At 40.8% G+C, this 16,032-nt stretch overlaps 1 protein-coding gene across 1 annotated transcript in view; it reads left to right on the forward strand.

Moving 5' to 3' along the window:
* Positions 1–222: 222 nt before the first annotated feature.
* The window catches only part of IQGAP1 (IQ motif containing GTPase activating protein 1), a 53,122-nt gene continuing 37,312 nt past the window's right edge, over positions 223–16,032 (forward strand). The window contains exons 1-4 of the mRNA XM_041418604.1: positions 223–462; positions 2,221–2,320; positions 14,532–14,688; positions 15,060–15,137. Coding sequence (XP_041274538.1) covers positions 411–462; positions 2,221–2,320; positions 14,532–14,688; positions 15,060–15,137 — 387 coding nt within the window. The 5' untranslated portion in view covers positions 223–410. The remainder of the gene's footprint in view (positions 463–2,220; positions 2,321–14,531; positions 14,689–15,059; positions 15,138–16,032) is intronic.

The raw sequence follows: 16,032 nt of genomic DNA on the forward strand, positions 1-16,032 counted from the left end.
AGATGTGTGTCATGACCAGATTTACCTGGGTTTATCCGCATATGCTGGTGGAGTTTAGGTGAGAGCTTAGCTGCTTGTTAGGAACGAGGCTAACAGGAAGATTCAGGGCCAGGGCGCTGGCCCTGTGAGAGGGAGGGACCCCGGGGAGAGAGAAGGCGGCCAAGCCGGGTCCTTCAGGTTTAAGGGATGGGGCGGGCTAGACTGGGGGCTGGCTCCGGCCGGAGGGGGACTGCGCAACTCGTCGCTTCTCTCCAGCGGCAGCCGAAAGTGGCGGGGGCGCCTAGGGTGCGGCCGGGGCGGGGAGAGGGGGAGAGAGCGCGGAGGGGCGACTCCTCCCCCGCCACACCCGGTGCGGCAGGAAGAGGAACAGCCGCGCCCAGCTCTCGCTAGCCTCGGCCCGGCGCAGCGCCATGGCGGCGGAGGACGTGGACGGGCTGGCCGTGTCTCGGCCCCACTATGGCTGTGAGTACCGGGACCCCGGGGGTCTGGGAATCCGCGTGGTCGCCAAGCGACGCCCAGCCCGAGCTGTCCGTGCCTTCCAGCGTCCAGCGCTGGGAGGGGAGGCTGGGTCACCGCAGGCATGGGGGGAGCCGCGGGGTCCGGGCTCGGGAGTGCCCCGCGGGCGCGGTGCGCCCCGCCGGCTCTCCTCGCGGGCCCCGGCGAGCTGCGCCTCCCGCGAGATGAGCGCCGTGCCGGAGCTCGTCGAAGCTCGACGGTCCTCCTGCGTGCTGGAGAGAAGGCAGTGGATGAGCAGCGACGGGTCGTCCCACGGCTGTGCCGCCGTCGTCTGCCGCGGGCGAGCCCTGCGCCTCGCCCAAGATGTCCGCCGCGGGCGGGGCGGGGGCGGCCCTGCCTTCCGCCTTCCCGCCGATTTCGGCGACCACACCCGATTTACCGGGCGGAACGCCGCTCCCATCGGACACCTTCACTGCCTTGTCGTGGGCTTGCTGTGAAGAAGGAGGATCTTGGCGTCCGACACGCGCTCTCGCCTGTGCTATGATACCGCGTCAAAAATGATCAGCGGCGGAGGAAAACGTAGTGCTGTGGAGGGGCGATGCTGTAAGCGGCAGTCGGTCCGACCTGGTCTTTTAACACTTCCAGGGATGGGGTTGCCAGAGCTTCTCTGAGCAGCCCGTGCCAATGCCTCCCTATCTTCTTGGTTCAAGAATTTCTTCCTATCACCTGGTCTAAATATCTCCACTTCTAGTTTAAAACTGTTCCCCCTTGTCCCATCAGTATCACCCTCTTCCTTTTATAAGCCCCCTTTTAAGTGCTGAAAGGCCACGGTGAAGTATCCCTGGAGCCTTCTCTTCTCCAGGCTGAACAACCCCTGCTGTCTCAGCCTGCCGTTGTGGGAGAGGTGTTCCAGCCAACGGAGCATCTTTGTTGCCCTCCTCTGGACGTGCTCTAGCAGGTTTTGTGCTGAGGACGCCAGACCTGGATGCAGTGCTCCTGCTGGGGTCTCAAAACGGCACTGTAGATTGTTGTTGAAGTTGTTTTAGGTATAAGCTAACCTTTGCTTAATAACAGTATGAGACGTGTCCTATTTGTCAAATTGGTTCATAAAACCTAAAAAAGCTGCGGGTTTTTCTTCTTTCTTTGACATGAGATGTAAGTATGGGAAGAGACGACTTTTTCACTGAGTCTTCGAACACACAGAATCTAGACAATTTAGGCCTATTACCACATTGTAGGTCTTCAGCATGATCTGAAAATGGCATGCAGGTTGGGAATCTGAATTATTCCCTTCCATATAGGGAGTGTAAGTAGCATTTCCACCTTGTTTTAGAGGTGGACTATAAAGATATAGAAGGGATTATATGATGTGAATATGTATTTGTGTCCTTCCTTAATCTTTTGCTAGCAAATTGGAGGACAGGTGAGGGGACAAGTGGTCACTGATGTGCTTTTGAGGAAGACAAAGGCAAAGCTAGAAGAAAATAAGAAAATAAAGTGTTGTTTCTAAGAAATTGTAAGAGGGATGCAGTCAATTTGAGAAATCAGGAAGAAGGAATCTGGCAAATTTATGTGACAAGGATAAGGAAATGGAGAGTTTTCTCTTGCTAGTAAAGAAAAGTCATCCTTAGTTTTCTGAATTTAAAAAAAAAAAAAACAACTGTGATGAGTTTCTGTGGCAGAGGTTGGATCTGATTTTTGATGCGCATATTCCATTACATTCAATCTTCAACCATCTGAGGGCTGTGTTTTGCTTCTTTTCAGCTGTCTTGGATAATGAGAGGTTAACAGCGGAGGAAATGGATGAAAGGCGACGCCAGAATGTAGCCTATGAATACCTTTGTCATCTGGAGGAAGCAAAGAGGTGAGAATAATTAATTTTGAAACTGCTGGTGCTTTAAAAGGAGATGTGACCTTTGGTACAGGGAATAATTTGGATGCATCTTACCTCTTCTCTCGGTTTCTTAGTGGCTATATAGTTTCATTAGAAAAAAAAAACCAATTAATAAAATCAAAGAAACTCCCTTCCTCCCTGAAAAAAAACAGCTGACCTCTGATGTGTGTTTCTAAGGTTCTCAAAGACTTCATGGCAAGGACTCTGTAGCTGTTTGTTCTGTTATTCCTAGCACTGGATGGGTTCATGGGTTCTCCTGACGCTATGATGATTTTTTCCCTTTTCTTTTTATATACCACTTATATATTCTCAATACCCTTAACATGCATACTTGTAATTCTTTAAATTTAATATCTTAGCATGGTCCTGGTATTCTATTAAGCCAGAAGACCAAACATCCTGAAGGCCTTGCACTTGGAGGCTAAAAACCTTTATGGTATCTTGAAAAACCAAGACCCCATCTAAAACACGTCCTGTAAACTAAAATTAAGTCCATCTGGGGGAAAATACTTGAAGATAAGAAAATGTCACACTGTTCATTTAAACCTCTCAGTGGAACATCATTTTTAAATATACTAATTTACAAAGTCCATAAAATTGTATACGTGATCTACTGTGTCTGTACATTTTGGCGTATACCACTTTGGTGAATTATTGCACCATAAAAATCCTTAGATATCGAGATAAAAAGCCCTTTATCCCTTAACCCCGTCTTAATTCTAAATGCAGGAAAAGGCATCACTTCCCGTTGTCTAACTTGTATATGTCTGGTGCAATATTGCCTCCCAGCTTAGCAGCGCACATGAAAAACACGTTCCTTCCTCTTAACTGAAACCTTTTACAAATTAAAATTGTAGCAGTGTATATTCCTTGCACACTGAGAACTCAATTCTTGCGTATTTCTCCGTGCATCCATCTATTAAATAGATCTGTACTAATTTTCCCTGGGTTTCTCGGACTACTTTCTGGGCACTCAGTGTCTTTCTGGAAGTACACTGCCAAAAGAGAGAAAACTTTTCCAACAGGGCCTTAGTGGGCATGCTTACAAAGAGCACATTACACATGATTATTTTGTATTCTGCAACAGATTTGATAGTATCATACATTATTGCATGGTATCTGCTTTTTCATGATGTTCTGCTATAGTAGAGTTTTGCTGAGTTGTGACCTTGAAGTTGTGCTGCTGACATTTTTTTTCTCATCTTTTGTTTATATGGTCTATCGTGTTTTCCCGAGTGTTACCCTTCACTCAATCCTGCTGAATTAGATTTTTCCTGCTTTTTGTTTAAAATATTGAAATAACTTTTATCTTATTCTTGTCTTCTAGCATGTGTGTAATCTCCACATTTAATAAGCATACAAACATACTGTGTATCTTCATTCAGACAATTTATTCAAAGTATGATCAGAACACAGTATATGCTGTGAAGGAAAAAGGACTGGTGTTAAAAATGAATGCATGAAGTCCTATTGTTGCTATTTTAAAAATACTTTGCAACCTTTAAATCCTACATGCTGTATGTGAAGAATAGGAGTGCAACATACATAAACGCATGTTCGACATAGCTGAGAGCGTCATGGCTCAGTGAACACTTAAGTCTCCCTTTGTCCTTCAAAAGATGATGTGGGTTAAGGGCCAGAAAACTTTGCCTGGCTGGGTGATGAATTTTGTATAAATCTGTGTCATTCTTCCTGAGCAAGGCAGCCATATTCAGCTGTAGTGACTTTACTGAGGAGGAAGTACTGAGTTTGTACAAGTTCACTGTTGGCAGAATATAAAGGATTTAATTCCAGGACTTTAATCTTATCAAGAATTTATGGTATATTTTTGAAGGGACGGGCAGCACACAGTTTATGCTGGTAGTCCTTTAGGTGCTTTATGAGAGTTATCACTACTGTAAGTTCACAGAGACTGCTTAGTTACTAGTAGATAATAATTCTCCTTCCATACAGACTTGAATGAAGTTTGAAGTAGTAAGTAAGATCTGACTGTGTTTCAAAATAACTCCTTCCCTTTGAATCCAAAGTCTAGCAGCAAATGCGGGGCAAACAGGGAGAGATGAGCTGCACAGTAGAAGCTGTCCAAGCCTGAAGGAGGACTGGATCCTTCACTTGTGTGCCCTTTCTGCCATCAACCTTGGAGTTAATGCTAGAGGAGGTGTTGATTCTCACTTGAATTCCATGCCCAGGTCTGCAAAAAAAAGACCAAAAACCAACCTCAGGCAAAATACATTTTACAGTAACAGCTTTAATATTTTCATCTAGGTCTTGCTTAATCGTAGGTACTTACTCTTTAAATAGATCAGCTTTGACTCTGAGCTTCTTAGTGATCTTGTCTCTGCTTCTGAGTGTTGTCTTGTTGTTGATGAGGTTGAGCAGCTGGGCATTTGATTTTTGCTACATCTTGTCAGAAAAAAGAAGTTTTCACTCTTGTCTTAGGGTGAGCATTGAGATGTTTCAAATAATGCCTAGTGGTAGCCAGTATGTTTTGTAAAGAATGAAGAAACATCTGTGCTGCTCAAAATGCAAGTGGTGGTGTACAGCTTTCCTTGTATCTACCTTGGCAGTTGGATCACTTATTTTTCAAGTGGAAGGTCTGCTTGGAGAGCCTCAACCTATTCAACCCATAACCCATGTTTGCTTAGTGGCATACAGGCTATTCATGTATATGTGAGTGGGAGTTCCTGATTCCTATAGAGAAGGCTGTATCACTTAACATAAGAGTTAAAGATTAAATCATTTAACATAAGAGTTAAAGATAAATCTGCTCCGGGGGAGAGCAGACTTCTGAGTTTAATAATTAAGACGTACAAGGGAGAGCAAAGGCTTGAGTTCACTGTCTGTTTCCAGGATTTTTTTTCCTTCCTGAGAAGTTATTTTGTAAATTGCACTTCGAGTTTTATTTATTGCTACTAGTACAGTCTAAATGAGGGCTCTTGGCTGCTTCATTGCTAAGGAGTTTATTTAGCAGAAGCAATTAAACAAGAACTATAAGAGATCAGTGTGTTTGAAATTAATGCCCTTGATCTGAGATGTTCTATATTTGACTTCTTTGCCAGTAGTGTAACTGAGGCGTTGCATCTGAATTAGTTATACTGTGGCCTTTTTCTTGTACTGTTGATTACAGTCCCTCTGAGCTGTGAGAGGGCTAATAATCTTTCTTCATGGTGAGAGAATGTCAGATTGGAAGTTATATCTCTAAGGAGGGGGACCTAAGAGCAGAGGAGGGTAGCTGGTGTACTCTGTGTCACACTCAGGAGCTGAAAAGGTGAACGTTGTAGAGGTGGCAGTAGCCAAGGCAGGGTGGGAGGCAGCTGAAGAACAGCAGCTGGTGATTCCTTTCCTCTTCCCCGTAATCGTGTTATATTATTACAGTATAGTATTGCATTCAAACACTGTAGTTTGTATTTATTTTTTCTTCTACAACATAAAGACAGCTAAAATCGTGTGATTAACAACATGCTGATTAGCATTGCATTAGCATTGTTAGAGGCTTCCTAGTCCTTTAACTGAGCAACGGTACGGAATCTACATGCAAAGTGGGTTTTTTAAAATGTTAGAAGAAGGTAGGATGATAATTGGCTAGCACCTAATTTCGTACTGAAATAAAAAATTTAGAAAAGTTTGAATTTCTGATCTGTCTGATGTGGTGGCCCATGTGCAGTGTAACTTTGGGTACTTCTGTACTCTGTTTATGGCAATTTATTGCTGTTTGCAAGACCTGTCTGCTAATGAGCATACATCAGAAGCATTATTAGCGGAATAATTTGTACTTATTTAATGGTATTCCAGCATGTTGTTTGATTGGTCTTTTTTGACTGTCACTGTTTTTCTATTGTTATTTAGTAGTTTTTTATTTCAGTTAATAATGAAATAATTCAGTTAATAATGAAATAATAAGGCAACAGTCTTGTGAAACAGGAATGAATTCTTTCTAGTTGGAGAAAGGGAAGCAGAGTGTAACTAAGTTGCTCAAGATTGTGAAAGACTGAAATGAAATTTGGAGTTAAAATGAAGATTGTGAATAGAGGGATTCCTCTACTCTGTGTGAGTCAGATGCCTCATTCTTGAAGAAAAATGGCTTTAATAATAAATGTTGTTTAATACTTTCATGTTCTCTTGTTTGTTTGTTTGGATTGCTTTTTTTTTTTTTTTTTTTTTTTTTTTTCCCTGTCTCCAAATCACAGTAATCTGATAGAAAAGCTGTGGAAGTGCAGATAAAACTGTAAAAATATACTCTGTTGCCTTCATTACAAAAGGGTAAGGGTGTATTTGTCTCGAATAGAAGCAGCCCAAGACCTGATTTTTGTGATCCTTATCTAGAAGTCAGGGTGTTTTACTATAATATCCTTCATCAATATTTCCACTTGCAGATTTGGTCAGATATTGGTTTTTCATATGTGTTGTTTTGTGGTGGGGTTTTTTGTTTGTTTTGGGCTTCTCTCAGACACAATGCAAGTGCTGTGTTAGATTGTAATCCAGGAGTATTCTTAGACAATATTTTATTATCACTGGCTGTAAGTTGAAGTAACTTCTACTTAGCTCTTACTGCTTTATTTGGGCTTTTATCAGCTCCTGTTTGGACTTGCGATATTTCTCTACAGATCCTGTTCTGTTTTGTGTGACCTCATGCAGTTGCAGGGAGTGGCTGTCTGGACTGGAAGTGGCTTGGAATGCACATTCAGGACTATATTTTTCTGAGAAGTGGGTGGAGAGAGGTACAGAAAGGACAGTGGTGGAGTACCACCATCTTTGCCTCACTTCAGATACTTCTTTTATGACTCACTGGAAATGGTAATGAAAGGCAGGCCAGGAGGGAAGAAACTACTCTTTGTTCAGAGACCAGGATTTTTCTTTTTGGACGGTGCTTTCTGAAGGAGTACTGTGTATAATGTAAGGAGAGAGCAGCCCAAAATAACCGAAGCAAACAGATGTTACTAACAGTTCTTGGCTATCAAGTACAGTGGAGTGCTTCTTAATAACCCTTATTTACAAGAAGTCAAGTTGGTCTCGAGGAGTGATAACTTCAGTGATGTTGTAGCTTCCAAGCATTTAGGCCTATTTAGTTTCTAATGCTAAGTGATCAAGGCAATTATCTTGAAAAAGATTTCTGTGTGTTTGATAATTATGTTCCTCTTGATTGTGGGCTTGGTACTCATCTGAAAGCTCTGCAGGACAAATGACCAATCTTTTTTGGCACACATGGCAAGTGCAGTAGTATCCTCATCAGCAAGAGCAACTAAGGGAATTTTTACAGGTTGATGGCACTGTTTGCAAGGGAGCAAAGAGGAACCTCATATTTACTTTTAAGGAGGTGGGAAGTGGTAGAGGGAAAGATTTTAATGACAGAGTATCAGTATTTTCTTTGGTTCAGCTGCATGTTGCCAGGAAGAGTACATCAATCACTGGGAAAAATCTGACATATGTTACTCATTAATTTCCTGCTCTCTTGTATCTTTGAACTGAAAATGCCTGTGTGGATAATGAGAATATTCTTTTAGCTGTGGGTAGTACTTGTTTTCCTAGCTCTCCGTCTGTACAAACCTTACCGAAAGGCATGTAAATATCCACCTACTTTTCTGGAGGAGAACACTCCTGATGTGATAAATTTATTTTACTTTGCCGTTGTTAACTCTCTGAGAGATCTTTCATCTTTTAAAGTGATTCCTTGATTTGTTTAAAGTTGGTAGAATGAGTTATTTTGAGGAGAAGTTTATGTTGGGGTTTTTTCCATGGCTGTCTAATGCCCTTGTTCAGGTGAACTGGATGAAGAGCTGAGACTGTCTTCCAAGTTTTCTCTTCTTAACCATCTGTGAGAATGCCTTCCAAGTCTACATTTGTAACTGCACTACAAATATTTGAGATCGCCTCTACATGTGAATGATCTGCTGGAGTATGGGAATCCTCATCTTTCAATAAAATGAATAGTATGGCTAGTCAAAAAAATGCCATACCTGTGGTGTTGCAGTAGTGAGCAGTGAAAAAGTTTTTAAGCCATAGTTTTGTACATTCTTTCGGGTGGTTTATGCAGATACTGTTGGGGAAAAAAAAAAAGGGGTGCTGCCCTTTTGCTCTCATCGCTTTTTCCTCTGTTGTGGTGCTGCAGCAGCCATGCATCTTTTCCTTGATACATTTCTAAGGAATTGCATTGGAAGAAGGGCTAACTGATCACAAACAGGAGCATCTAGATGTGAAGGCACCGTGTGCAACAGTTGGAATGATTTGTCTTTAACAATGCCTGGATTAGCTGCTAGTCATCCAGATCCCAACATGTTTGCGTTTGGTTTCACTAGACCCCCTTTGGAGGTAGAGCATAGTGAACAAATGCTGGTGAATCATGGAGATGATACTGGACAGAGATAGTCATTGCTGTTTACTATCAAAGGGTATGGAAAGATTTATCCTTATCTGTAACCTGTAAATTCTGCATCTAGTTGCCAGCTGAGAAAGTGTGAGGAGATGTGAGGAGAACTAGATGACTGGTCACCCTCCATGTCAGGACAACAGGTCCTGGACCTCCTGATCCTTGTTGGTCCAGGTGTGATGGCCCCCTCCTGGGTGGATAGCTTGAACATCCTTTTCCTGCTTGAGCAAGAGCTTTTTCTTTTCTGGGGCAAGTGACAAAGATTTAAATTTCTATTTTGGCTTGTTAGATTTTTCACAGCTGTTGGAGTTGAAAGTGAAATTAAAAATGATGCTTTTGGTAGAGAAATAGAGGGTTAGAAATAGACCAGCAGTCGGATGTGTTTTAGTAAACACATCTTGCTCAACAGAATAATTCAAATTACAATCCTGATAGTTTTATGGTAATTACTGGTGTAATTTTAATGGTTGTAAAGGTACCTGACAATGTGTCATACTGATATGAGCGAAGTCCTCTGAGTTAAGTGTGATTTCATATTTACCTGCTCAGGAAGACTTTAAGGGACTGATCTTGAACATTGTATCTCTTGATGATGATCTTGTTTCCCAGGATATTGATTGTTGCACCACTGTGAAAGCCTTCCTGTGCTCCTCTTCCCCCCACCCTTCCCTGGGACGTGATTATGATCTTTGAAGAGTGGAATTCTAAATAAGTATTGTTGGTACCTTCCTTTAGATAGGACACCTGCTGTCTGGAACGTGCTGGTGTCCCTTACTCTCCTTTTGTGAGCCTTGTTTCTGTAGGATGAGTTCTCTGGCAAAAGATGATAACGCTTTAAATGGTGTCAGTGCTGGGTGCTAATTTATGTGTCATGCAAATATGGACCCTGAGGGTGAGCAAATCCATTGGGGAGTTAGGGAAAGTGAGACAGTTTTTCTTTATTGAGGTTTTGTTGTTCTGAGTGGAATGCTTAGTATTCTGTAAGTCATTGAGTGACATAATTTGTCATTTTTGTCATAGGAATTAAATGGCAGGCTAGCATTACTCACTGTCTCATTTCCAGCTTCTGACTGATGGTTATACTGTGATCACTGAAACTCCATTTGTCAGAGAGTTCTGACCTATTGTGTGTTTTCTACCATCTTTAAGATTCTTGCCAAATTCTGTTACAGCAGTCACATGAATAAGATGCTATCACAAACTATTACTTAAGGAGGTTTATATTATTTACTGTACGTCAGAAATCCTGTGAAACAAGCTACTTTCCACACAAATAAATGTAGTTTTCAACACAGGGACAGGTTGATCATGTTATAGGTCCTTCATTCTCAAAATGTAGCTGTCCTGGAATTGTGAAACTAGCTAATTAACTACTGAAAACGGAAGTATGTGATTGTATTTGGGTTTTTACTGCTGCAGGTTTTCATACCAACTTTGGCAGATCAAGAATAAATTTTTCATTTATTTTCTTGTGAGCAAAACTATTATTATATGTTTTGTGCTTTTTTTTTTTCTTTTTTAGCCCAAACTAGACAACTTTAGGAACTTTTGCATCAGCACTGTGATATTTGGCAGAGTTATACCACAAAGGTATCCAGTGTTGATTTTATTGATGCTCCAGGCACTTCAAAAGTGCACAAAAATGACCTGATTTCAAGAACTGTACTCACAGTCTGAGCACGTGCATGGAAATCACGTGTTGAAAATGTCTTTGTAGAATGTGATTTTGGGCAAACAGCCTGCCTGTTTCATGGTTGTAAGATGTTTAAGGCAGTCTGACTATGTTGGTAAAGCACAGGTTTAGGTAGGCTTGTATTTTCCTAATTAAAATACATTGGTACGGTATACAGACAGTGTTACGAAGATTGGAGACTAACAGTCATATACACACCTGGAAAGAGGGTTAAGCTCTGTGCCTCTCCAGTCTACCTCTGTTTCCTCATTCCGGGGGAAATGCAGCATACACTTCTTGAAGAAGAAGACAAAGATCTTCTAAAACGTAGTTGGTAGGGGAACACTGGCAGCAAAGAAGCGCTGCTGTGGCACTGACATGCTTACAAAGAGAAGACTCACATGATTCTGACCTGTGATCAGGAACTCTGTGGCCAGTGCTCTCAAACTAGTGGCTCAGAAGTTTACACAGAGGTTCTGTTTGCAGCTTTCCTGCTAATGAAACTGTTGAGGTATTCAGTAACCAGAATGTGATGTGGAACTGAGCTTAAACCAACAGTGTTGGTATGAGACCCGCATACAAATTGTACCAGTTATTCTTCAGTGTGATGTGTCAAGCTTACGTACCTTATCTTCTTAGAGTTCTTATTTGCTAGAATTAATATAATGTCACTCTTGAGGTCTGCACAGTGGAGCTGACCGCCAGGTGCAGACTTAGATGGTGTGTTGGGCTGCTGTGTCATCTCAGAGTTGAAAAACGTCCCTGGCTAGATCTGTGTAAAAAAGGAAAGTCCATTATTTTGGAATGATAGGACAATTGAAGGTTAGAAAATGTTATTTATATTTCTGGCCCCTTGAAATAATTAGTTTTACTTGGGAATTATTGCTACTTAATGATGACCGAGAAGTGAGCTTTCCTCATGGGTGGATAAAATCACTTTTTTCCAACTATTGATGCCTTCTTTTTTGTATGCCGTGCTCTGTTTTCTTTTTTTACTGGAACATACTGCATGGTAGTCCTGTCATGAAATGAGCAGCCTTCCTTACAGGCTTTATCCATTTTTAAAATTTTCTGCTCTAGTATTTTTGTTTATTCAATTTGCAACAGTTTCTGGAGAGATGGTTTGCTAGTTCTGGTTCCTCAGGCTTGTCTGTATTCTGAGAGGAAAAGAGCGGCTTTTAATTTATTTTCCACACTATTTCAATTGTCTCAGGTTTAGCTGGACTCAACATCTTCACAGGTGAAAGAGCAAAAGGTATGCCATATGATCAGTGTTAAGTTTTTGCTGTGTCTGAACTCCAGTTCTTGTTGAAATACACCTATGATACTTTTCAAACATAAGGACACATTCATGTAAATTTGTCATAACTCTCAATAATGCCATATTGTGGGAAAATAAAAAAGTTGTTAGTTGAGAGATGATGTTATTTTTTTCCAGTCCTTGGTATAGAGCAATGTTTGCTTTAAAAGCTTGATGACAGTGTTACTTGAGAGACTGGCTGCCTAACAATACCTGATGTTGCCTTTTTATTGTCATGTCTTGTCAGGAAAGCCTGGTGCTAAATTGCAGTTGATGGTAGTAGCTGCATGTAGGTTTTGTAGAATCTTTTTCTAGAAGAGGAGTTTTGTAACAGCATGACTAACTGATTGGAAAGGTGCAGTTACTACTTTAATTAGAGCTAGCTTCAGTAAAATTGTAAGTCCAATGTTATCTATGCAGTCATGTGATGGAACTTGATTGAAAAAATAATTCTAGGTTAAACATTGTTTTCTGTACTGGTGAGAGGAAGGGAGCATAGTGGAAATAAGTAACAGAAGTAGCAGCAAATAATTGAAAGTTTCTGCAAAAAGCTTATTGATGGCATAGTGTTCTAATGCCTAATGTCAAAAAGGAGTAGAGGTTGTTGCCCATCAGCCAGGTTCCCTGCTCATTGAGAAATGTATTTGTCTCGTTCATCTGGAAATTCCAGAAAATGTATTTCTGCATTTTAAGGATGACAGGTGTTAATTTTAATACAAATATGTGAGCTTTTAAATATAAAAGGTACTGAATGATATTTTCTGAAAACACAGCTTTGTCCTCTGGCTTAGCAAATGGTTAAGCAATGCCACACCAAGCAATAACGCCCACTTAGGAACCTGTTGAAACAGGTATGAGTACATTGAGATAGCTTATGTTCTAATTATGGGCCATTTGTCTTTCGTTATGGAGACAGACAAAACTCACTGCCTCTGTGTCCTTCCATAAGGTACTAATTAAATTGTTTGGTCACATGTCCTTTCTACTTACTTTAGGTCTTCTAGTCTGAAGGAAGTGGATGTTTTTTGGTGGTTTTTTTTTGTGTTCTTGTAAGGTAGTTGGGAAGGTATTGTGAAAACTGTTGCTATGATTTGGACTCTTCCAGCATCTAAGTAGCTCTTTGTCCTCTCAGGAATCCTTGGTTCTAATGGCCTGTGGCATGCAAGTAACAGTATCTTTTTGATAATGGTCCAGAATTTTTAAGCTTATGTCATGTTTATCACATATTCAGTTAGTATGTGCATTTTTCTAGAACTTAATATTCAAGAGCAACTAAGTTTTGAAAGGAAAGCAGCAAAACCTGGAAAAACAGTAGTTTTAAGAAGAACTGAGTTTATTTTTGTAGCTTATGTATAGATATTAGCCAGGTGTTCCCAGAAACCTTTTCTTCCTGGTAAATATTACTTTCCAGGTCCTGCTTTGGGTTGCAAGCCCCACCCTTTTCCTGGGCTCAGGCTGCAGTCCGCAGTGCAATGGTGTCTCATTTGGGATTTAAAGTGCACTGGGTTGAAGCAGGATCATCTGCTGCTTGTGTTTCAGATCAGAGCCAGTAATGTGGGCTTATCATCCCTGTAAACCCAATTATTAAGTTTTTTATATTATACTGTCAGCTCTGTTGTGTAGTATAGACTGTTGCTATTTTGGACCCCTGTTGTCTTGAAAGTCACCCTTCTGTGATCTTAATTGGTCCAAGTCCTGTAAGAGCTGTAGAGTTCAGCTGAAAGTGAGGCATGATTTGAGTAAGACACTTCAGAAAGTGGCTTGTGGTTGTGGAGGTCCCTTTTTTAGAGACCAGAGCAGTCAGGTAGCAGGTCATCTTTAGGTGAAACTGTAGCTGAGCTTGCAGTTTACAGCCTCCAGTAGCTTGTACAGAAAAAATATCACTGTGCACCTCCGTTTTGAGAACAGTGATTTTTTTCAAAATGTTTTACTATAGTCTTTTATTTTTGTCATGAGATTCTGATACCATTAAATGAGATGGAAGGCAACAATATAAGGGAAAATGAGTTATGAGGAGAGGAATGCCTGTTCCATGTTTTTTTCCCCCGTTCTTGAAACATAATAGTGGGGTGGGAGAAGATATATAGGAAGATAGACTTGAGAACATCATCACTGAACTGAAAGAGGATAGGTTCAGATTCGATATAAAGGAAAAATGCTTTACTGTGTGGGTGTTGAGGCACCTGGAGCAGCTTGCCCAGAGAAATTGTGGCTTGCCCTATCCCTGTAAGTGTTCAGGACCAGTCTTAGATGGAGTTCTGAGCAACTTTGTCTAGTGGAAGGTGTCCCTGCTTATACCAGAGGGTTGGAATGGAATAGGCCTTGAGGGGTCCTTTCTGACTCAAACTGTTCTATGATTCTGTGAACATTGTAGGGCCTCTCTGTGAGATCATTTAAAAAAACTTGAGTAAGTGGCACAAAGTCCTGAAAGAACTAGCAAATATTAATAAGAGTAAAGAAATGCTTGTGAGACAAACCTGTACAAGGGGAAGGTTTAAATTAGTTAAAAGGATAGGATGGCCACGCTATGTGTAGACCCGTACAAACTTAAGTCGTGGGCTGAAGGAGAAACATGAAGATGAGATGGTGTCTTAATTACTTTGGAAACTGTGGCTGATGAACTCTGAACTCTTCTCCTTAATATTTTCTCGGAAGTGTTACTGACTAGCATTTTAATGATGCAGACTCTGTGTTAGTGTTATATCCGTTTTCAGCCCCAAGTGCTAAGTGAATGGTATGCTTGAGTATGACAGCAGCAGCAGCACGAGACTTGTTTGGCATGGGATTGTGTTCACAAATTAGAAATGTACTCATGTGACCAGCTTTGTTGTTTTTGCGCTTCCAGATGGATGGAGGCCTGTTTGAATGAAGAGCTTCCTGCCACAACCGAGCTGGAAGAAGGATTGAGAAATGGAGTCTACCTGGCAAAACTTGGAAACTTTTTCTCCCCTAAAGTGGTTTCTGTAAAGAAAATCTATGACAGGGAGCAGACTAGATATAAGGTGAGTGCTGTTGACCATGGATACTTCTTTAGGTAGACATCTAAAAGGGAAATATGTACGCTTGGAGATACTGTGAGAAAATAAACGTAAAGTTAATTTGTATTAGTCTTACCTGAGAAACTGCCTTCACTCTAGAACAATGGTTAGATGAGGGGGCGGGTGGACTCTTAGCTTTATATGTAAGCTTGCACTTGGGTGAAATAATTTGTCGTAAACGGTCAATATAAGTGTTTATAGAAGACTTCAGACTTTTTTCCTGCAAAAGTGCTGTTTTCACTATCTGTGTTAATGAAATTCACTGCTGTTCTTGACAACTGTGATATTTTGTTTCTTAGTGCTCTCCCTCTTGTTTCTGCTGATTTTTATTTCAGGCAACTGGTCTCCACTTCCGACACACAGATAATGTGATCCAGTGGCTGAATGCCATGTCTGAGATTGGTCTCCCCAAGGTAACTTCTGTCTTGTACATCCAAATAAATAAATAATCTCAGAAAAGCTTTGCATTCTGTGGAAGCATTTGCTGTTATAAAAAAAATCAGCACACTTACTCTAATTCTTAAATTTCTAGATTTGTGTCCCTGTAGAAACTCTCTCCTAAAACTTGCTCAAAGATTTCATTCTGCTACATGTGTGAGAATGGCTAGGAACAAAATAATTTATTCCTGTGTACCATATCCCTGATATTACTTATCTTGCATGATATCTGCAATATGTTGTTCTTGCCATGCATTCTTTCAGGCAGTATCCAGGCTACAGTTTGATTGTAAAAGTTTTTTTAGAAATCAATGCTAAACATAGCAGCACAACAGAAAATACTATGTTCTCTGTTTCTTCAGACTTTCCTATTAAATTTTCGCGTCAAGTTGAAATGTTCCTGGTGTGGCTTAATCAAATACAAATGATTGACTTGACTAGAGAAATGGCCAGATAAACTTCTTGGAGCTAATAAACACAGTTGCCCTGAAAATACATGGAACTGTGGTAGCGTTGGGCTGATAGCCAAGTTTTTTTGTAGCCATGTTATGCACAGTCTCACCAAAACTGGCATTGTGTAGTTTAATCTGATGCATGTTTTCTTTGCATATGTACTTGCAAATTGAACACTTCGGTTTTGGCAAAGGTTTTTAAATAACTTGTTGTGATTTACTAGCTGAGCTTTCCTGGGATCTATGATGATCTTACAGAAACACATTTGTTATTAGGAAATACTAAAATAAGCTGTTAGGGTGGTTAGGTGAAAAGAAGTGAGGGATTTAGACAGAGAGACATTAAGTGCCAGGTATGAGGTAAGATTTTCAGATGCAAGTAGACTTTAGGTGGAAGTAAATGTGTGAGAAGATGTTG

The sequence above is a fragment of the Onychostruthus taczanowskii genome, unplaced genomic scaffold (assembly GCF_017590055.1).
Source record: "Onychostruthus taczanowskii isolate IOZ18803 unplaced genomic scaffold, ASM1759005v1 scaffold6, whole genome shotgun sequence".
Classification (NCBI taxonomy): domain Eukaryota; kingdom Metazoa; phylum Chordata; class Aves; order Passeriformes; family Passeridae; genus Onychostruthus; species Onychostruthus taczanowskii.